General features: G+C 42.0%; 3 protein-coding genes across 5 annotated transcripts; 2 read left to right on the top strand and 1 right to left on the bottom strand.

Moving 5' to 3' along the window:
- Positions 1–9,689: 9,689 nt before the first annotated feature.
- On the top strand, positions 9,690–13,039 carry LOC119318148 (bifunctional nitrilase/nitrile hydratase NIT4-like). 2 transcript variants are annotated; one of them, XM_037592668.1, is made up of 5 exons: positions 9,690–9,945; positions 10,420–10,838; positions 11,641–11,820; positions 12,344–12,448; positions 12,644–13,039. In XM_037592668.1, the coding sequence occupies exons 2-5, from the start codon at positions 10,694–10,696 to the stop codon at positions 12,760–12,762; spliced, it is 549 nt and encodes a 182-aa protein (XP_037448565.1). In that variant the 5' UTR covers positions 9,690–9,945; positions 10,420–10,693; the 3' UTR covers positions 12,763–13,039. The 2 variants fall into 2 exon arrangements, with proteins under 2 accessions (XP_037448565.1, XP_037448566.1); XM_037592669.1 differs by lacking the exon at positions 12,344–12,448.
- Positions 13,040–13,151: 112 nt separating this feature from the next.
- Positions 13,152–15,483, bottom strand: LOC119318147 (20 kDa chaperonin, chloroplastic-like). Its single transcript, XM_037592667.1, has 5 exons — positions 15,259–15,483; positions 14,454–14,633; positions 13,842–13,997; positions 13,603–13,680; positions 13,152–13,450 (listed from the first exon to the last, which is right to left on the bottom strand). The coding sequence occupies exons 1-5, from the start codon at positions 15,418–15,420 to the stop codon at positions 13,277–13,279; spliced, it is 750 nt and encodes a 249-aa protein (XP_037448564.1). The 5' UTR covers positions 15,421–15,483; the 3' UTR covers positions 13,152–13,276.
- A 253-nt stretch (positions 15,484–15,736) lies between these two features.
- On the top strand, positions 15,737–22,493 carry LOC119318149 (GPI ethanolamine phosphate transferase 2-like). 2 transcript variants are annotated; one of them, XM_037592670.1, is made up of 17 exons: positions 15,737–15,896; positions 16,003–16,096; positions 16,964–17,008; positions 17,121–17,288; positions 17,368–17,452; positions 17,566–17,672; positions 18,147–18,227; positions 18,463–18,515; positions 18,588–18,687; positions 19,204–19,347; positions 19,558–19,654; positions 19,892–20,111; positions 20,190–20,286; positions 20,385–21,425; positions 21,540–21,632; positions 21,710–21,987; positions 22,197–22,493. In XM_037592670.1, the coding sequence occupies exons 1-17, from the start codon at positions 15,784–15,786 to the stop codon at positions 22,336–22,338; spliced, it is 2,958 nt and encodes a 985-aa protein (XP_037448567.1). In that variant the 5' UTR covers positions 15,737–15,783; the 3' UTR covers positions 22,339–22,493. The 2 variants fall into 2 exon arrangements, with proteins under 2 accessions (XP_037448567.1, XP_037448568.1); XM_037592671.1 differs by lacking the exon at positions 15,737–15,896 and having other exon boundaries at positions 16,018–16,096; positions 17,102–17,288.
- The last annotated feature ends 38 nt before the right edge of the window (positions 22,494–22,531 follow it).

Here is a 22,531-nt window from a genome sequence, read left to right on the forward strand (position 1 = left end):
GACTTTTCTTTCTTTCTCTTAATTGTGTTGACACACTCATAAGCAATTAAAATGTTATCTGTAATCAATCTCCCGGGGACAAAAGCGCTCTGAGTAGGACTAATGATCTCTGGGAGAATCAACTTGAGCCGATTAGCGAGCATCTTCAAGATGATTTTATACACTACATTGCATAAACTAATCGGCCTGAACTATGTGATGCTTGTGGGACTTTCCACTTTCGGTATCAACACTATGGTTGTACTGTTCCACCCATCTGGAATTGTTCTTGAGTTGATCGCCTCTAAAACCTCCTTCACAAGATCATCCTTTAACATACTCCAGAATCTCTTATAGAACGTCGCGTGCAGTCCATCAGGCCCTGGTGCCTTAAAATCACCTATATTAAACACCGCACGGCGTACATCCTCCTTAGAAAATGGAGCTAACAGTGCCTCATTCATTTGAGTTGTCACCCTCGGAGTGACCTTCTCAATGACCTCCTCATTAGGGACCTGAACCTGGGAAGAAAATAGTGTTGCAAAATAATTTTTAATAATGTCATCCATCTCCTGTTGCCCTTCCTGCAATACCCCATTTTTGTCCATTAAACCCTTGATCGTATTCCTCTTCTTTCTTGCCGAAGCATACAAATGGAAAAAATTTGTATTACGGTCACCGTGCTTCAGCCAATTAGCTCTTCCTCTCTGTACCCATTCAATCTCTTCCTGCTCCATCAAGTTTTCAATAGTTAGAAGTATTTCTTTTTGTCTATCAATCGTTGCGTCCGTAGCTGGCCCTCTTATCAGACTCTCTAACTCCTTCTTCAGTTTCGCCATTCTCTTATGTGGCCTTTTTAATACCTCTTTGTCCCACTTATGCAGATCATTATGGACTGAATCTACTTTTTGTTTAAACGGTCCAAGGCCTAACGACGACGCCTTCATCCAAGCCGTTCGTACCACCTCCTCAACTGTTTCCTCCTTAAGACATCTCCCCTCAAATCTCTTCATTGAACTAGGGGGGCGAATCACCTCTGCATATAATTCAGTGTTAATCACCAACGGCCTGTGATCAGACTTGGTCATTTCACCGTTGATGACCCCTGCATTAGGAAACAGTTGGTTCCATCTTGAGTTGCATACTGCTCTATCCAACCTTTCCTTGATCACTCCTCTACTCCATGTATAGACGTCTCCCGTCGCTCCCATATCTTCCAACTCACAATCACATAGAGCATCTCTAAATGCTTGCATGGTTCTTTGCTCTCTAGCTGCTCCACCTTCCTTTTCATGCATGAATAAAATTTCATTAAAGTCTCTGAATGCTATCCACGGTTCATCTCTCATTTGGTGCAGTGCCTGCAGGCACTCCCATGATTTATGCTTATTCTCCCTCGCCGTCTCCCCATAGAAGCCCGTGCATCTCCATTTCCTTCCATCATCTATGGTTACATCAATAAAATTTGCAGTTACACCATGATCGGTGACAGACACTCCATTCCTCCACATCATCAATAAGCCTCCCGCCCTCCCCTCACTCGGATCGACTAGCCTCGCGTGGAACCCTAGCTTCCTCATCAACCATTCGGCCCTTGCGTCAAACAGATGAGTTTCCGAAAGAAATAACACATCTGGTTTATAGCACTTTTGAATATCCAGGAGTGCTCTAACTGCCCGGGACTGACGCATCCCGCGGTAGTTCCACCCTAAGAGAATCACTGGGCCTGGCGGTCCTCCTGCTAGGAGGCCGCCAATGTTGCCAAGTCCATGTCTGTCGACTCATCTGCTTTACGCCTTTTAGAGTCTTGTGATGTGCTGTCGTGTTCTTCCCTTCCCTCCTTCGTTTCTACCTCCCTCCTCGCCTCTACTCCATCCTCCCCTATTCCCTGCGTCAGTGCCAGCTGATTTCCCTTCCCCTTCTCCTCAAACTCCAGTCTTCTCTTCAGAGCACTTGAAGTTTGCGAGTGGGCATCATTTGATTTCAAGGGACTGCTAGCCAAGCTGCTTAACTCATCATTTTCCTTCCTTGGTCCACTGGGGTCTGTATCCGCTGCAAAAACCCCTCTACCTCCTCCTCCCGTTCTACCTCCTCCTCCTCTGCCATATGCGCCAGCCTGCCAGCTCTGATCCTTCCTTCTGAACTCCGGCGCAATCAAGGTTATGGGGTAAATAATATCAGACTCCTCATGCACCCCATTCCCATGTTCCTTTGCCACGTGACCTACAAACCCGCAAACTCCACAAAACCACGGCATCTTTTCATATTCGAAGTCAAAATACACTTTCTTCATCCTCAGCGTCAAACTGGCGCATCTAGTGCGGGGTTTGCGTACGTCCAAAGTTACACATACTCTAATGCCCCCACCTTGGCCCTTAACGGATCGTTCATCAACTCTTTCCACAGCCCCTGCCTTTCTTGCCAACTGACGAGCTATGTTTGCACTCCTCATCTTCTCCTTCAAACCCATCACCCTCACCCCCGCCTGGTAGGTATTTAACTCTACCTCGCTGGGTTCTGACCATCCATCATACGGAGCAAGCAGCACTGGACAGTTCCGAAAGATCCACGGTCCTTCAAGCATGACTCTCTCCCAATCTGCCAAGCAGGCGATCTGTACCGAGAACAGGTTATCTTCTATAGCTCTGAACTCTACTTCCTATGCAAGGTTCCATGCTGATCTCATTGTTCCATAGAAGGCCCCATGACTGAATTTTCTCGAGGTGTGCACCCGGGCTAGCGCCATGAACTCTGCATCCTTCTCTAGTTCCTCGATATCTTCCTCCAAGATCACATCTTCCTCTTCTTCTTCCCTGAGATTCAGATACTTCAACTTCTCATCTAGTGATTCCTCCCTACTTGATTTACTCCCTCCCTCGACCTCAGCCGCCTCCACCTTCGCTGTCACCCCCGCTTCCCCCGCTATCTTTTCTCCGCCGCCATCAACTCTCGAGCCAGATGAGTTTACCTTCATCATCGTACCTCGCAACCCTAGGGTTCGGTTCATCCCCTAGATGATCTCCTATTCAGTTGCCAATCACCTCTCCTGAAGACGGGGTCTACTAGGAATCCGATCTGTACTCAGGGAGAGGAACGTGGTCTCCTTGGCCGCCGCCGCGGAGAGAGAAAACCCTAGATGGGTACTCAATTGGAGTTGCTCTTAAAGCGTCATATCCAAGGCCATTTTTCTGTAGCGTACGGGTTATAGTAGACCTCAGGTTTTATCGCCTGACAAGTCGGACTATACACAAAAACCCAACACCGCATTCTGACATTGCAGCAGATCCAAATGCAATGTGGATTTTTCTTTAATTTATGGGTATATTTAGGACTCATGACATAAATATGTCACATCTAAGTTTTGTTTGTAGCCCTTTGTACGTTTTTTCCTTTGTTAAGCGAGATTATTTTTTGGCCTGTTGTGTGAGTTCAAACGTAAAAAAAATCCTGAAATGTGAGTGGTGGCAGGGATCTAACGCGCGACTGTTTGATTGTCAGCGTGCATGGCTAACCACTCGACGCCTTCATGGCAAATATGTAGCTTACAACCTAATGAAGTCATCAACGGCGACAAGATCTGGGTCTTTTTAAAAACTTCAAAACATGATTTTTTTACAAAAAATAGTATTTTTTGAAATGTGAACCTTTAAAAAAATGACTTTTAAAGAACTCAAACATTTTTTAAAACACAAACCTTTTTGAATCTTTGAATAATTTTTGAAAAATACGAACCTTTTCTAAACATGAACATCTTTTGTAAACATCAACATTTTTTGAAACTCCAAAACAAAATTTGAAAATGTCGCATCAGTAGATAACCAATTTTGGAATAGCTTGGATTGCTTACGACATGTGTCACGTGGTCACATCAGCATAAACAAAGACTCGCGGTTGCATCATTTGTTTGTTTTGTCGTGTTTTATCACTGTTTGTTTGTCTCCCACTGTAACATCCCAAAATTCTAAATTTTGGATTGTTATAATAAATAGATAGATTTGATTGATTGTGTGAAATTGAGTGAAATTCAAAACTTTTTTGAAAGTTAAATGAGAGGGAATAAAAGGACTTTCTCAAACATTCATTTTGCATTTATGATCTTCGTGAATTCAAATTCATTTCAAATACAAAACCCTAGAGAGAAGATGACATGACTTCTTCCATTTATTTAAATGACAAGGGGTGTTGAAAATATTTGAATTTCATTTGGAAAATATTTCCAATTCTGAAACTTTATGCAACTCAATGATTTTCACGAGAGGAGATAAAATGACTTCTTCAAATTATATGAAATATGAGTTGGGAGTTTCAAAGGATCAAATTCAAAGTCTTTTTGAATTTATTCTCAATTTGGAGTTATTTAAGTTTTATTCAAATTATTTTTCTCCAAAAATAAAATATATGGAAAATAGGATAACATGATTCCCTACATCAGAAAATTGGAGATAAATAAATTTGAATTCATTCTGGTATTTCTAAAATGATTTTATTGGATTTTATTAGACCAGTAGCACTCTTTGAATTATCTGAATTTGGGTGGATTTTATTTAATTCTAGGAAAATGTTCATCTGGTAGAAAATCTTTTTCTAAAAATTCTGATATATAATATGCCTATATAAAGTATTATTTATATTTTCGTTTTTCAGTTTATCGCATTCTGTTTAAAAAAATAACAAAAACTGCGCGGGCACCTGAAACTAACTGTCGCCCATGTGCGCATCATAGTAACAACGGGCGCCCTATCTTTTCTTTTTCTTTATCCTTTATGTGCCAGGCCCAGCCAGCCTATTTTTTCTTCTTAGGCCGAATTTTGTAAAAAAAAACCTGCATCGCAGCGTGCGCGCGGCCGGCCGAAGGCCTGTAGGCCCATCCGTCTCTTTTCTTCTCTATTTCGTATATTTCCGTCTATGTTTAGTCCCACATTGTCTAGTCTTTAACCTTTAAGCCTCTTTTCCACCTCTAAATATAGATCCATAGAGCCTCCAAAAAATCATCCGATTCGGGTTAAATCAATATTTTGGTTTGACTAGATTCATTTAAGAAAAAAAATATTTCTTCTCTCCGGCGCGACTTGTGGAAATTGTCTCTTCTCTCCAAAGTCGTCTTTTCTCTGCCTTATAATGGTATCTTTCTTTGTTTTTTTTCTTCTTCTTATACTTCCGTAGTTTATTATTTTTAGACTAATACGATAGAATAATTAAATCATTAATTAGTCTACGTATTTATACGTTAGACCTTAACTGTAGTTGTTTTTCTTTCGTAAAACAGCTTGGCCCTAATTTTTTAAATAGCCATAACTTTTCACTCGTTTATCCAAATTAGATGAAACCAGTGTCTATAGCTTCGTCTTGTTTTCACCTATCCAGTGAACATGTCACATCAACTTTTCAAAATTTTCAAATTTCGAATTTTATTCAGATTCATATTCAAACTTCATTTGATTATAACTTGAGTTTTGTAGTTTCGTTTGAGTTGATTCTTTTTACAAATAGAAGCTTTTGACCTAAACTTTCTGATAAGGCCAAATTCATATAATTTTGGTACTGTTAGAAATTGTTTTATGTTGCAAGAGTTATTTGCTTGGTTTTGATGTTTTCCGAATTGTCTTCTTCGATCTTTCTGATCTTTTGAGTGATTGCTTATGTGTGGTTACTATTGCTTGCTTACGATAGATTGACCGGAGTGTGACGAGTAGAACTATCAAGAGTTTTGAGTGCGAATCATCTTCATCAACATTGCAGGCAAGTTCACACTTTGATCATATCTCTTTCATACCCAGTTTTTATGCATTAGTTTCAGCCTCACACATTGCATGAGTAGGATTGATAACATGTGGGTATTGGGAAGTAGTTGATGAGGTAGGAACCTATTGTCTTGCATTCAAACCTTGGGAGTTACTATTACGTTATGCTTATATTGCCATGCTATGCTCATAGACGTGGTTTGGGTTTGAGAGTATTCATGACAGATGTGAGATTGTTAATTAATGGTTTACTTAAGGTGGCAACTTAAACACACATTTGGGTGGATTGAGGCACCTGGGTATTCCAGGATTGCCTGTCTAGGCACCTGGGTAGACCAGGATTGCCTGTTTTTTTATGGACCGCCACCCAGGCTCAAAAGGATCATGAGATTTTTCATACTAGAAACTTCCGTGTGCAGCCACAATCTATTATGGGCTCTAGCATAGTTGATTAAGTCGTGCGAACTCTTACAGGGTAGACTAGCAGATATAGGGGAAAGTAGGTGTAACGGTCTATCCATCGTAAGGTGCTAGCGCTTCTGAAAGACTATGTCTCGGTCATCCGTTTCTCAAACACCATGTAGTGCGAGAAATCCAACGAAGGCGATCGAGTCTTGTGGGAAAAAGTGCGCAAACCTCTGCAGAGTGTATAAACTAATCATGGTTAGCCGTGTCCCCGGTTATGGACGTCTTGAGTATCTAGTACCTGGATTATCATGTGAATCTCATCATGTTACTTTAAATTAAGTTTGTTGGTTTAATGATGTTACTTAATTGGGATTGAGAATGTTGTCAACCATTCTCAATGTTCAACAACCACCATGATAGTTAAATAAAATGTATTCCTTTGTAGTAGGGAAAAATTGGCTTTTCGCAAAAACCTTATAACCATAGAGCTTTTCCACCAGCCAAATATGCATGTAGTGATAGCCTTTATTCATCATTCTCTATGGTGTGAATTTGCCAGTACATTTAATGTACTGACCCTTTGTGGCTGCAACGTCTCATGTTGCAGGATTATCTTACAATGAGTAAGTGATACGTTAGGGTTACGATTTATACACTCAACTTTGCCGTTGGTGTTGATGGGAATCCACAATCTTGTTACTTTCGCTATTTGGATTGAGGTACTAGTATTTACATTATTTTATACATGTGATTTACCTCTGTTATAAATAATCGAGTACTGTGTGTGTCAACATACCGATCCAGGGATGACACTTAAGCACAGAGACTTGACCCATTCAGATCGGGTCGCTACATCCACGACACCAGCCCAGAACGACAGGAGCTTCTTCGATTGGTCTAACCCATTGGTGTCAAACTGACAGCGAGCAGTCGCGCGCAAAAAAGGAATGTGTAACGGGTACTATGATTCAAACTACATACCTCCTGCTGGAGTACACATCTTACTAGCCACTGCAATCGATGAGTTGTCATGACAAATGAGATGCGCGAGGTCTAAAGAACTAATGGCCGCGACGTAACTGAACATTGAATGAAAAACTGTGAACAAGTTTTGAACACTTTTTTAAAATTATGAACATTTTTTGTCAAACACGAGTAACTTATAAATTTTTTTGAACATTTTTAAAAATATTGAGAAATTTTTAAATTCCCAAACATTTTTTGAATTTGTAAACAAACTGGATAACATATTTTAAATTCTGATTTTTTTTAAAACACAAATACTTTTTTGTATTTTTTAACATAATTTTTTAAAGTGAACATTTTTTGAAAACACAAACATTTTTTGAACTGGTGAACAAACTAGCCTTATACACAAAATGATATGACTCGAAAGGGTGTGTCTCATTTTTATACAAACTCGGGCCACAAAAAACGCACAACGGAAACGAACAAAAGGCAACGTTCGCAAACGACGACATATATGGGCCCATGTGAAAAAAAAGGACAAGAACAGACCAACACAAAACAAAATGGAACAGTAGGACGTGGGAGAAAAAATAACAAGCTCACATGGGTGGGGATGATCGGGTTTGTGCGAAGATTAAAACAAACAAACCGGGTGGTTACAAACTTAGATGAGACATCACTGCATCTCATCTGGATGAGATTTAGCAAATCCGAAAGAAAAAAAAACTAGTTACGTTATCCTCTCGCTACATAGTCGAATCAAAATAAACAAAACAAGAAATGAAAAGACATGTGTCCCTCCAAAAAATGTTACAGCCCACAAAATGAACCCAACACAATGCATAAAAATGGCCCACTAAAAAAACCATATCAAGCATCACTGTTTCATGAGGGATGAACAAATAACAGGACACGATGACAACGAGCACGACCTAGAAACACGCACATCTAATGCCATGTGAGTTAGATGAGACATTGTTAACTCACTCTAGACGAGAATTAGCAAAACCAATCCAAAACATTCAAATCGCGCTGCGAAAACGGCCCAACAAAAGATGCACGCATGAGCAGGTTGACAAGTAGATACCAGACATACAGCGCGACACGAGACTCGTGCGACAAAACAATCCATGATCGTAATTTACACGACAATTAAAGCAAATAGATGACGAAGTGAAAAAAGTTCAATAATTTAAAACAACGAAATAAAGAAGAAAATAATAGAAAAGAAAAAATAAAAAGAAATGGAAAAGGAGAAAATAATAAACAAATAAAATACCAAAAATCACGAATTTAAAACGGTACTAGTTCATAATCGAAAACAAATTATGAAACGGAAAAAGAAAAGGAAAAATAACAAAAAAAAAGTAACACAGCAGCCCATATAAAAACAGGAAAAGACAACAGCCCATGAGAAGACATGAAAAAAAAAATACAGCCCATACGAGCCGAGGGCAGCTGACTGGTGTAGCTTTTTTTTTTCGTTGTGTTTTCGGTGGCCATGGCAATGATACCTACAACCAAAGATGAATTTGATCGCCACTTCATTTGTAGTGTGACCTTGCCCTGATCGTCTATAATTGAACGTGACGATATCATCATGAGCGTATTCACACTTCTGTTTTATTCATATAATAATGTAGGTGTAGGCATATTCAGAAATTGCTAATGGAGCTCGAGCTCCATGTAGCCTGGATTTTGAAAAATTCAAGAAACAACTTCATAAGTTTTAAAATTTTCTGAAAGAAACTACACACGTATTTTTTTTTTGCGGGTGAAATAATGTATTACTCAATCACAAGGTCCATACATTCAATCACTGCAAACTCCAATGCTTCTGAAGGCCCCGAATCTATCCAAGTCATGGTCCTGCCTTTTAGACGAGCAAACTTAGCTAGACTATCACTAACCTTATTTTGACTACGATTGATATGAGTAATACAAGAATTACGAAGAGACATAAGGTAACGGATCTCCTTAATGAGCGACGTGTAAATAGATCCGTCCACCTCCTTAGCCTGTATCAGCTTCATTGCAACAATGGAATCCATCTCGATCATGATAGGTAGGACACTCCTCTGGATAGCAAATGACAAACCCTCCATGCAAGCACACAATTCAGCTTTTAGGACTTCGCGACATGAGAAAAGCTACCTACACGAAAAAAAAATAGAACCCTTGTCATCTCTCAGCACCATGCCAGCGCCTGCCGATCCATCATCTGCATACGAGCCATCAGTGCACAACTGCACCCAGCCGGCCTTGGGCGCAATCCACTTGGGATGAGCAACATTTGTTATCACATGTGACCACCGGAGATGAATATCATATGTGATAAAATGCATTCTAAACATAGCACACATCAAAACGTAAAACTCATGATTTTTTTACATACCTCACATCAAAACGTATTTCGCCATAAAATATCACATAAACATAGCACACATCCCTATATGTGCACTTTTTCAGAATTATTTGAAACTAAAACAGTTAGTTTAAATTTTTTGCAACATTTTGGGTTGAAGTCTCAAAAAACGTCTTTATATGGGACGGAGGGAGTAAAAAATAGAATACACTCACCACCACATCGCCGCCGCCGCGCCTCAGCCTGATCTACGCCGCCTCCGTCTGCGGCCCCTCCTCCGCCATGGATCCCGCTACTGGCTAGCCACTCTCCTCTCGCCGCTCGTCCTGCGCCGCCCCGCGTCTCCCCTGATTGTTCAGCCACCTGACGCCGACGCGCCACTCCGGCAGCTGGCCCTCTACTCCTCCCCCAGCCGCCGCCGCCGCCGCCCGGCCACCCAACGCCGACGCCCCACGCCAGCAGCTTCCCGACCAGCTCCGCGAGGTAAGCCACCTGCTACTCTCTGTTAATTTTTCGCATTTTCTGATGGGTGCACTAATAACATTACCACCTGCTACACCTGATGCGTGCACTGATGCTATGATGTGTGTGATGCATGAGTATGTGATGTATCTGAACAAAAAATCTGGACAGTGAGCTCTTTATTTCATTGTGTATTGGACAACAAATTTGTTTTGATGAATATGATCTTGAAAGTGAGCTCGTCTTGATGTATATGAGCCTGAAAATGAGCATGTTTTGATGTATACGGTCTTGAAAGCGAGCTTATTTTGATGAACATGAACAAAAATTATAGACCAGAGCTCTTTATTTCATTGTGCATTGGACAGTAGGCTCTTTATTTAGTTGTGTATTCTCTTTTGCTTTGTATCCTTGTGCTAGACAGTGAGCCACTTTTGCACAAGCCGCAGCTCAGAAGAACTGGCCCTAACCAATCCCCCCTCTCTTCTTCCTCAGTGGCCCTGTCTCTAAAATCGCCACCAAACTCCCCACAGATGGGCTGGTGCTCCCCGTCCACACCCCGGCAGCTGCTATCCACCGTCGCACTCTTCGCCTTCGGCGCGGGGCTCCTCACCTACGGCGCACACCTCTCCTACGTCCACATCGAGCCCCAGCGCGAGCGCACGCTCGCCCGCGATCAGTTTGTCCGCGACTACCTACGCAGGAAGCACGACAAGTAGCCCGCATCCTCACGGCATCCCCTCCTATTCCGTTCCACTGCTTGGCAACGATGCCTTTGCCCCCCATGAGCTCCGGCGTTGGGCCAGTGATAGCGGAGGTGGAGATGAACGCCGGCGCCGACCAGGATGCCACTACCGTGTGGGCCACTGTTGTGCAGGCCTGCAGCATGTTCTATGACACGCCTGCAACGTTCGGTATGTCCTCTGACTTTGGTTTCGCTGTCGTTTCCTATCGTTGCTCGTATGGTGTTCGGTCATTTGTCTTGCTAGTGTGTGGATCGGGTGCTGAGCGCTAGGTGCTTGCTTGATTGCTTGATTGCTTGTCTCACTAGCACGGACTTGCTCTTTTGTAATCTATCAGACTGATGCCTTGAAATAGCAAGAATGGTGTGCCAATCAAACTTGAGCTATATTGTTCTCCTTCATTGACTATGGTTTCATATGTACAAAGAGTTGTGCTTTTTCGATGTCAATGGACTAGGTCGAAAAGGAATTGACAGTTTTCTTGAATTGTAGTTGGTGTAATTGTCTTAGTGGCAAGCTCTATAGACAAAATTTTCTTGCTTGGAAAATGAGGTGTTTGCTGTATGACACAAGCACATTAGGCAGAAAATTGCAGTTATGTTACTTAGGTGGCACACAATTCCCCTTGCTGATGGGAGACTGCTGATCTGTATAAACTTTCCATTTTGGATATCAAGGGAGCAGATGTTAATGTCACATTTGATCTTACATCTTCTCTCCCTGTTTTCTATGATATTTCCTGTTAAGCATGAGCTATTGGTCATTAAGAATGATTTAACTGCAATAAATGATGTTCCACAAAATGTAAGATAAAGAAATATTACACGAAAAGAGCTCAAGGATTTGAAACGGAAAATGCAAGTTGGTAATGTATCTTGTATGCATGTAATTCGTTTACAAATTATGAACATGAATCCTTGCAGGATTGGAGAATATTTTGTTGCTGCTAATTCGTAACTGCATTGTTTGACAGACAAAGCAGAAAAATTGACAGCCGAGACAGCTGGATATGGTTCACAGTTGGTTCTTTTCCCAGAAGTCTTTGTCGGTGGCTACCCTCATGGGTCTGCCTTTGGACTAACTGTTGGCAGTCGATCTGCAAAGGGAAAAGAAGACTTTTGGAAGTACCATACAGCTGCCATAGATGTGCCTGGTATGCCAAGATTTTGTCAATATATTCACTGTACATTGTTTTTCATGATAATTATCATGCTTCATCTTTTTGCTTGATACTTATAATTTTTAGTGTGCATTGTGTAAAGCACAAAATAATGTAAGAAAAGCAATCGTAATTGACAGCTGTTATGTTATTGAACTGAAGGTGTATAGAAAAGCAATCAAGCAAAACCTCAAACAAGCTGATAAATTACTGAACTAAAGTGTATGATATTTGATTTCTGTTCCTGTGTTTTCCTGCATTTCAAGAAGTACAGCTCCATAATTGACAAAACCTTTGCAGCTTTGACCTTGTTACCTGTATTTGTTAAATTTATTTGTTATTCTTCTAGTTCATGGTGCAATTCATTATCAATGTACATTGGATTTTATACTCCAAATCATCACAACAGAGACACTCCCAAAAAAAAAAGTCATCACAACAGAGCATAGTAGTGAAAAGAGTAACATGAGCACGCAACTCTTGTTAATACAGCTGATAAAAATGAATAAATCAACAGAGCGCACCGCCGTTCGTCCTGGAGGGAGTTCCATCATCTCGCCATCTATGGCAGTGTTGGGAGGCCCCAACTATGAGGGCGAGGCCCTTCTCACAGCTGACCAGGGTAAGAAGAAACTGATGACTGGCTTCCAGTCTATGCTAAATGCGTATTGTTTTGGGTACTTGTAGGCAGCACAACAGTGTACTGATTTATTTATACGTGTTCGGTAATCGCAGCTGTCACCAATATAAATCTGTATTGTGACTGAAACATCACAAGCACATAATTCTTAATAGAAACTTTGTGATATGTTTGCAGACATTGGTGAAATTGTTCGGGCGAAGTTTGATTTCGACGCTGTGGGAAACTACAAACGGGCTGAGGTGCCGAGCTTGAGCGTGAATACCGACGCTGTGGGACACTGCAAACGGGCTTAGGTGCCGAGCTTGAGCGTGAATACTGATCTGAGACACCTGTGTCTTCCACTCTACCGACGGATAAGATCTGAGGTGCAAGAGTGCCAATGTTTTGAGGACCTGATTGATGACCAGCAATGTTTCCGTAGCTGTGTGTAACATGGCATTACAGCAATAGTTGTGCCTTTGTTTTTCTTGTAAGGGCATCTACAGACATACTACATACATCTACCCCAATGACTTGTAGTATATTTGATTTTGAAAACCATTCTGGGGTAGAAATAATGTGTTTTTCTTATTTGAATTTGTATAAGATCTTTGGACCGTCGATTCGTAATCAGAGTGGGCTAATAGTATTCTACTAACAACCTTGGCTGGCGCAAAGAGTAGAATGCAGGAGTACATATCAGTGAGGAAAACCAGCTTGGTGCAGAGCCACAAACATTGAAGGGGATTCTCATTTCTCTTCATCTAGTTTAAGTTGCCTTTGGAACATTTATGATCAGGAAAACCGCGCCTTGCGCTACAATCCAGCTCAAGAGAGGATAGCCATCAGGTCAGATACCCTCAGCACAATGTAGTTTGTACCATCAGCACCCTTGAACTCGGCGCCGGCATACTTGGAGTACAGAACGGAATTGCCTGTGGATACCGGCAACGGGATCCTCTTGCCTTCCTCGTCCAGATAGCCCGGGCCGACAGCGACCACCTGTCTCCGACAAATGAACATGGCATTAGCTCAAAAGCAAGATTGATTCGAACTAGATAGATGCCAAGGTAGTTGCAACATGACCCGTACAGCTCAGAAACATAGGCACCATAGACATCAAAACTGTCCAACAGAACTAGTAAATGACTAACCGTTCCAACAGATGGCTTCTCCTGGACACTGTTAGTCAGCAGCAGGCCCCCAGCAGTTTTATCTTCAGCTACAGCTACCTGTTATACAGGACGAAAAGCATGAAATGGTTATTATAACAAGATTCGACGGTAAGTAACCTAAGACAGAAACAGACACAAAACTGACACCAGCTCACAGTCCAAGACATATATGTTGATGTAACCAGATGCACACAATAAATGTATGTGAAAACATCTACCTTGATAAGAACACGGTCGCTAAGAGGCTTCATGTCTTTCACATCCTCTGTCTCCAGAATACCTATGATATCGTCCTCTTTTAGGATCAGATGGTTGGAATCATTCAACTCCACCTCCATTCCAGCATACTTCGAATATACAACCTGAGCCCCAACCTACATAACAGATGATACATGTTACACCTGCCTTTACTCACCAACCACTGGTATAAACTTGTTGTATTGACAACTAAAGGCAGAAGAGATGTAGTAACAAAGCAGATACAAAACTGGCATAACATGCGTAAAATTCTAGAATGTAAAAAGCTAAGGCAAGCTTCATCATATTAGCATTTTAGCATGCTTTTGACTGGATTTGTTATAACTAAAGTCCTACTCATAATATTGTAGCACACTGACTTATTGAAAACTAATTATCACGGCAAAACATATAAAAGGACCAAACCAGATACAACAAAACTGGCACAACATGCGTAATATCCCAAAATCCAAACAGGTAACGCAAGCGCGTTGCAAGCTTCATCATATCAGCATTTTAGCATGCTGTTGACTGGATTTGTTATAACCAAAATTCTACTCACAAGACTAACAAACTGATTGCACAAGCCATACCTTAATGCCGACTTCTACTTTGCTATCCCCAATGGTTCTTCCCTCTCCAACAGAAACCACCTCACCACTCTGAGGTTTAGACTGAGCAGTTGAAGGAAGCAGAATCCCACCGGTCGTCTTCTGCTCGGCAGTCTTGGTCTTCAGAAGCACTCTGTCAGCCAAGGGCTTGACCGTCGTGTACTGCAGCAGAGTAACAGGGGATAGTTTCAGACCCGGAAGCATACTCGCCGCATGATAATTAGAGCTAGAGGCTCGACTAAAACGCTAGGCGCAAGCCACAAAAGAAACATAACTGCTTTCTGGGCTCCTTTTCGATATATTGATGCTGGGAGCATTCAACCTCCTAGTTCATTTGATGACACAACTGGTTGCTCAAAACAGCTCTCCGGTCGGTTAATTCAACCAAAACTGACGTCGAGAAACCTCATAGTCCATTTCATGAAACATTTAATTGATCATAAGCAGCTCTGTCTGACCATTAATTAATCCAGTAGAATCCCAAATTTCGTCAACACTATGCAGCAAGCTTAGAGAGATACCCAGTTGACACACCACGGCAGAGACATTTAAATTTCCTAACCAATATACCTAAACTCTACAGAAAAACAAGGTGCACTGCATCTAACTCGTATCGCATCACATCCCAAACCACAAATAAACGCATTCCGGCAATCTCATTATTCAGTTAGCCCCCTCTTCTACAGTCCCACCTTATCAATTGCGAACAGGGCGCAAGAGAACCACCATCACCACTCGCGAAAAACAAGCAGCGAAACCATGCCGCATTGCACGGGGGAGCACGCACCTTGGGGGCGACGACGGTGGCGGCCCTGGCGACGAGCCCACGGAGCGCCCCCCGCCGGGCCGCCGGCGCGGCGACGCGCCGAGGCTCGACGGCGGCCGCCCCCTTCCCGGAGAACCCCGCCGCGCCGACGGCCGCGGCACCGCAGAGCTGCACCGACGCCATTGCCCGAGGACTTCGCTCGTAATCCGAGGATAAACCCTAGCCTAGCCTAGCCTAGCCTAGAAGGAAGATGAGCAGAGCAGCGGAGTAGCAAATGGGAGAGGGCAGCGCTTTATCCATCCATCCGGTCCCCGAAAAAAACCCGTGCTTCTTCTGGTGGGCCGCGAGCGCATCTTTGGGCCCGATGCGTCAAGATTACGTGGGCTAAAATGGGCTTGGAGGTCCAGGTCGTCAACTCGGCCTGTAACTTGGATGTCAAATGGGCCTGGCCGCGTCTTCCTGCTCGGCTCCGATACCCATTCCCGAGCGGCGGAAAAAGAAAAACAGAGCGGCGGCGGCGATCGCCACCGCTCACCGAGGGAAGCGATGGGCGCGGCCGTGGCGGGGTGGACCGTGGCGGCGGTGCTGCTGCAGGTCGCGGGCCTCTCCCTCTTCCTCTACGGCTTCTTCCCCGTCAAGCCCACGCTCCCGGGCTTCAGGTCCGCGCCTCCGCCTCTGCTCAGCCCCGCTTTTCTCTTGAGCCGGCAGGCGGTGTTCGTTTGCTCCGACTGACCCGTGTCTGGTGTGTGGTTTGTCACCCTGCAGTGGCGCGGAGAGCTACCGGGCGCCGTCGTGCGGCCCCGTCGTCGGCGGGGAGGGGCCGGCGCTTCCTCCGGATCAGCTCAGATCGCTCTACAGGGTACGGCACTGCTTCCGTTTCGATTGCTCGCCCTGCAGTTTAGTAGATCCGCGTAGTACTGTTTCAGTCCAGTGGCGGAGCTTGCACCGACAACAAGGAGGGGCCAGCATCAGAAGATGCACAGAATTAGTAATTTATGATGATTTTCTTCAGCTCTAATCACTTAGATACTCTAAATATCAGTACTGTGGGGCGGGGTGTGTGTGGGAGAGGGGGGCGTTGGCCCCCCTTGGCCCCAATGAAGCTTTGCTAATGCTCTGATGTTTGTCAAGGTGTCATGTCCCAACCTATGATTGGATTGACAACACAACGGCACGCACGAAGTACAATAGAAATTGGGGTTGGGTAATACAAGATCAGAGTTTAAGACAGGATCAGCAAAGTATTTTGGCGCGGAACGAGATGAAGTGGAGGAAGGAGGAGGCTGCTGCCTAATTCATTTTCTGGTCCATGCCCTTCCATCTGCTCCTGCCTACTGTAGGATGATTGTCTTCAATCACTTCAATACTCTAAATATCACTGCTGGTTTTACACAGTTGTACGAATGTAGGGAGGGGATGACCTACCTTGGCCCCAATGATGCTTTGCCGCTAGTTGCAGAATGTTCTTATGTCTGTCCGTCAAATCCTAAATTACTGCTGTTTTGCGTTATAGAATGTTATGGTGAGCCAAAGATTTTAAAGTAGCGCAAATATTTTCAAGGTTGCCAGATTTTATGCTGATACAGAACTTCATATATACTCAAATTTAGTACAAGTTATTATGCATTTTATACTGACGAGCTTTCCTAGAGCTTCTTATGTACTCGGTTTAAGTTATGCATTTACGGTTTTTAATGCTTGCGATTTTGTGTATGGTTCATTCCAGGAACTTTCGGAGGTCCCCCATGTGTATGATCGCTTGGTATTGATGGTATGCCCTCAATTTATATGCCTATTACTGGCAGCATAATCCAATACATTTGTATGGATATTTATCTTACCTTTTAATGTTTGGCCTTTTGAGTCTATGAATGTCAATTTAGGTGATAGATGGGCTACCTGCTGAATTTGTACTGGGGAGAGGTGGAAAACCTCCAGCCAAAGAAATGATGGAGTCAATGCCATACACACAGTCTCTGTTAGCTGGTTGCAGAGCAGTGGGTTATCATGCAAAGGCTGCACCTCCAACCGTTACAATGCCCCGGCTAAAAGTATGACTTATTTTACATAGGGATATTTATTCGTACAAATGCCAAATGTTGAGCAATCTTTAGCGTATATTTTTTTCAGGCAATGGTGTCAGGGGCAATTGGAGGTTTTCTAGATGTAGCACTTAACTTCAATACTCAAGCTTTCTTGGATGACAATCTTCTTGGTTAGAACCTCTTGCTACCTTTTCTCCCTATTTCTCTGTCTTGCTAGCCCAACTTTGTATGCCAAATTAGCAATAAGGAATTGCTTATAAGTGCACTTTTATATTTATCACAGATCAGCTTCATACGATTGGTTATAAGTTAGTGATGTTGGGAGATGAAACATGGATCAAATTGTTCCCAACACTGTTCTACAGACAAGATGGAGTGAGCAGTTTTTATGTAAGTCCTGTCTCATGCTTCACATGCTTTTCTTGCAACGATATTTGATGATAATTGATTATTGGAGGACAACATCATAACCTTAAACGCTGATAGGTTTGGTTTCTATCGTCTGAAGCACCGATTTAACAATTACTTTACAACAAATAATCAATTCATCCCTGTGTTTTTTTTTTCAGAACAAAAAAATATATATACTGAAGTCACTAACTGATAAACCAAATTTCGACATTTGAAATTTTAGGTGCTTGGCATCTCCTTGCCATCTGTCGGGCTACTTTTCTCTGCTGAACATATGACACTCTTTAAGGAGTGTATCCACTACTTTCCCTTTGCGTACAGATATTCGGATATTAGGCACTTGATCATTTGATTTGCTGCTTAATTTGTGCTAATAACAGTGATTTCTTTGTTCTCTACAGCCTGGTCCATTATTAGTTGAACTTACTTTAATGATTTGTAACTATATTGCAGGTTAAAGATACGGTTGAGGTTGATTTCAATGTTTCTCGCCATCTGGAATCTGAACTTGCTGCAAAAGACTGGGATGCACTGGTGCAGTTTTACTTTTTAGTGATGCTTCTGTGCATGTTCGCTTGTTTTATCATTTGTGACAGATAATGCTATCTCATTCTCTGGATTCCAACCTTGTAGTCCAAGTGTCCAGCTAATGTTTGTTATGGTCGATGTCTAACTTTCTTTACTTGCATTAGCTTTTTTGGTTGTTTGATAAAGTTAACTACAATCTTTTAGGCTGATACTGAGAAATTCCTTTATTTGACATTTTCAGATTCTTCACTATTTAGGTTTAGATCATGTTGGCCATATAGGCGGCCGCCAGAGGTATATTCCATATCAGTTTCATGTATTTTTGTTTGATCAATGTGTAGTTTGAATTCAAGTTTGAAATAACAGCAATTTGATGACCCCAAAGCTGAAGGAGATGGATGATGTTATTAGAAGGATCCATGCTGCAGTTAAGAGCAGTCAGGATAGTTCACACAGAACACTTTTGGTATGTGATCCTTTCATTTCTACAAAATACAAATCTGCTTTTCTAGTAGCATAGATTTAATGTTGCGTAGAAGTTTACTCCAACATCTGCAGTAGATTGCTTCGAGAATCCATTAGTAATACTGATTACTCAGATGTGTGTCTAAGAAATTCTGCTTTCTGATGCCTTCCTCACTTATGATATTTATGATTTCTATGGGTGCAGGGGTTGCAACTCAATTTTGCATCTTGCATCCAAATCTTCCAAGTTGCATTAAAAATGCTTGGACGTACAATATTTTCCCATTACTTTAAGTTCAGTAGTGTGTACACTTCGCTGGAGAACTGAATATTTGATAATTAAACATAAATAGAACTGTTGGTAAGGATCTATAGGGTCTATGTACAACCAAAAATTAGTGGGTGTGAAAACAAGACGATCCACCAAAAAACATGAATTGCCAAGCTACCACATCTGAAAAGATAAAGGTTCTACACTATTTCTCATAAGGATTTTTGCTCTGCCCCTACATTTCAGGTTGTGGTCAGTGATCATGGAATGACTGAAGTTGGTAATCATGGAGGATCTTCTTATGAAGAAACTGACTCCCTTGCCCTTTTTATAGGACACAGTGTTGAGAGCTCATATTGTTCACCTTATGAACAGAAAGAAGCACTTCAAGTATGATATATACTTCTCTCAGCCTTGTCCCTTCGAAGCTCTAGTTCAGTTTGTAGTATACTTGTGAGTTTTGATAGGAATTTTGGCAGTCTGTGATTATTTTCTTAGAAAACTTTCTTTGGCAATCAAGCTGAAGAAAGCAGTAATATCTGTTAGATAGTGTTTCAAGATACCATCACGCAACTCTGACCAGTCACCTTTTTTTGCCAGGTTGACCTTGCCCCAACTCTAGCTCTTCTCTTTGGCATACCGATTCCCAAAAACAATATAGGTGTCTTGCTTCCGGAGCTTTTTAATTCTTTGACAGGTGAATATTTGTACCTTCTTTCTCAAATGTGTTGCGCATCTGGAAGTGGAAGTAGATGTTTTATGCTTGTAGACTTAATATTGATTTCGATAGGTTTAAGTTCCTCTTGGATGTATAAGTGCGCCTTTTCTTATTGTTACGTTCTCAATTACATCAGAATATTGTGATTGTGAACAAATTACAATATTAAGTACTCTCAGCTATCAGCTCTGAAATGGTGTGTGCATCTTGTCTCAGATGACCAAAAACTACGCACCCTAGAACTGAACTCGTGGCAAATCTTAAGATTGTTAGAAGAACAGAGACCTGCTTTCTGCTCTGAAGATTGTGTTGATTCAAAGGATGACTTTGGAGTTGATATGCTTCCTGGATCTATTGAGGAAAAGTTGTGTCGTTTGCTTTCTAAGGCTTTTGCTTCTCATCGATCCTCACTTCTTCATCGAGATTCTGATTTCAGGTGAGTTTATGGTCGTAATTTCCTAAAAAGTTATTAATACAATCGCCGCCAACACTTAAAAGAACTCTGCTCTTCCAGGTCCGTTGAAGCAGCTGGGCTCTTTGGGACTGCTGTGGACTCCTACTCTGGCTTCTTAAGACATGCGAGTGAGTGGTTATCTCACAGAGCGACCGATGTAATTTTACTACCTTTGCAGTGTTATAATTTTATACCCTACTTTGCAGTTGCCTTTATTCTGAATGACTTATCTCCTTTCACTGTATATATTTGCAGAAACCACTCTATTTGCTTGTCTCTGCAATCTCCTTGATGATTATTTCATGTTTTTCTCTTGCCGGAATTATCTCTTGCATATTTAAGGGGAAGTCACAAATTAAAGCTGAACACCATTCTGAGTTGGATTTGGATAAACATTGGCACCTTGATGAGGTTTTCATTCTAATGGGGATTTTGATCTATGTTGCCAGCCTTGGTTCAAGCTCTTTTGTTGAAGAAGAGCAGTATATATGGCATTTTCTCACTTCTACTCTATATTTAATATTTCTCATGAAGACAGTCCAATCAATGTTGAAAGAAACAAACTCAACAGTAGTCCATAGATCGGAAGCAAATATGTTTCGCAGAAATAGCTCCTCTTATCTTGCCAGCTATAAGCTAACCCCAGGACAGCAAGATGGATGCAAGTTATATACTGTCCTTATTGTTCTTGTTGCTGGGAGAATTCTAAGAGCCTGGTATCAAGGTGGGATTAACTGGGTTCACTTTCCTGACATTTCAAAGATATTGACCCAGTCTGACTCTTCTATTGTAAAGTCTCTGCAAAGTATCTCAGTTCTTGCAGTTGTGGTATTATATTCAGTTTCACTCATGTTACTGAGAACAAGGAGAATTCTTATTATAGGGCTATGGTTGAGTCACCTTTCGTGTGGGCTTTTAGTTATGCTTCATATCTGGAAAAGTCAGGTTGATACTTCGACACCAATCAACCATAGCACAACATCAATAGCTCAGATATTCTATGTCATCGCAAGTATTTCAGTAACTTGCACTTTTCTTTTATCGCCATGGATATTTCCAACACATTCTAAAGAAGCAGAACCAACATCCTCCTCCGGCTCCAATCCTGAAAAGGCGCATGGCCTCAATCATTCAGTGTTCTTGACTGGAGTAACATATACAATGTTCTGGTGCCTCCTTCAATTGCTTCTGCAACAACCCATAAATGCAATTCCTGTTTTGCTTATTCTCTTGCAAATAATCTCGAGCGTGATTTATTTTTCTCTGGAGAAATCATTGCATAGGCAATGGGTGCAGGTTAGTTTATTCTTTATGATCTTTGTTCGACCACCATGTTCTTTTCCCCAGGTTCATGGAATCATGGGAAGTGGTTATTTTCATTGGCTAACAATTGGGCAATAAACGGTGTAGGTTGTCGCAATGCAATTCTTGGGAATGACCGGCCACTTTGGTCTTGGGAACACGAATAGCCTCGCCAGCATCGATGTTGCTGGAGCTTTCATTGTAAGTTTAACATTAACTTTCTGAAGAAGTGCCTCTTCTCCCAATTTATTTCAGATTTAACCATCTACTTTTAACAGGGCATCTCAAGCTACTCCACGGTCCTTTCTGGGGTGCTGATGTTCATCATTACATATGGGTCACCTCTGCTGTTATACCTCGGGATGGTGGTTCACATGTCGGTGAAAGATAGTACTGATATCTCCACTCCACAGAAATGGAGCAGCATCCTGAACAGAATGATCGCACTGCCCTGTTTGCTCGCTTTGCTCATCAATTCTATTGCCCTGACTTCATACACCATCGTTCTGCTGCTCATGAGGAACCACTTGTTTGTCTGGAGTGTGTTCTCGCCAAAGTAAGTGCTCAATGGAATCTTTACAAGCATAATGTTTAGTTACTTCATAATTTAAGCGCTCAATGGAAGGGCCGGCGTCAGAATGTTTTCACTGGTTGTGATGGTTGTTGTGGATACATGTTTACTTGCTCCAGCATATAGATCGTTTGCCTATGCTTACATCTGGTTTCTAATGCTATCTGACGAACTACGTTCCCCACTGGCAACAGGTACCTCTACGTCTGCGCGGCGACGGTGTGCACATATGCTGGAGTGCTGATTATAGCCATGACCGGGGCGTACACCTGCGCCGTGTTCTCGTTCAGGACGAGGAACTACAGAGACAAATCCGTGGATCAGATCGACGGCTAGGTTTCCTGAATTAGCAGGCATTTTGTTAGAGAAGGAAAAATAGTACTAGTAGTAGCATCGTCTTGGTCACAGGTTTTTCAGACAAATCTTGCTTTGTCTCTGAAGAGTGTAAACAACGCGCTTTCCCTTTGATTTCCTGACCATTTTTAGACCAATCTTTTTGTTTTGTTCCGGCATTTTTACCGTATTTATT

This window comes from Triticum dicoccoides, chromosome 6A, assembly GCF_002162155.2.
Source record: "Triticum dicoccoides isolate Atlit2015 ecotype Zavitan chromosome 6A, WEW_v2.0, whole genome shotgun sequence".
NCBI classification, from domain to species: Eukaryota; Viridiplantae; Streptophyta; class Magnoliopsida; order Poales; family Poaceae; genus Triticum; species Triticum dicoccoides.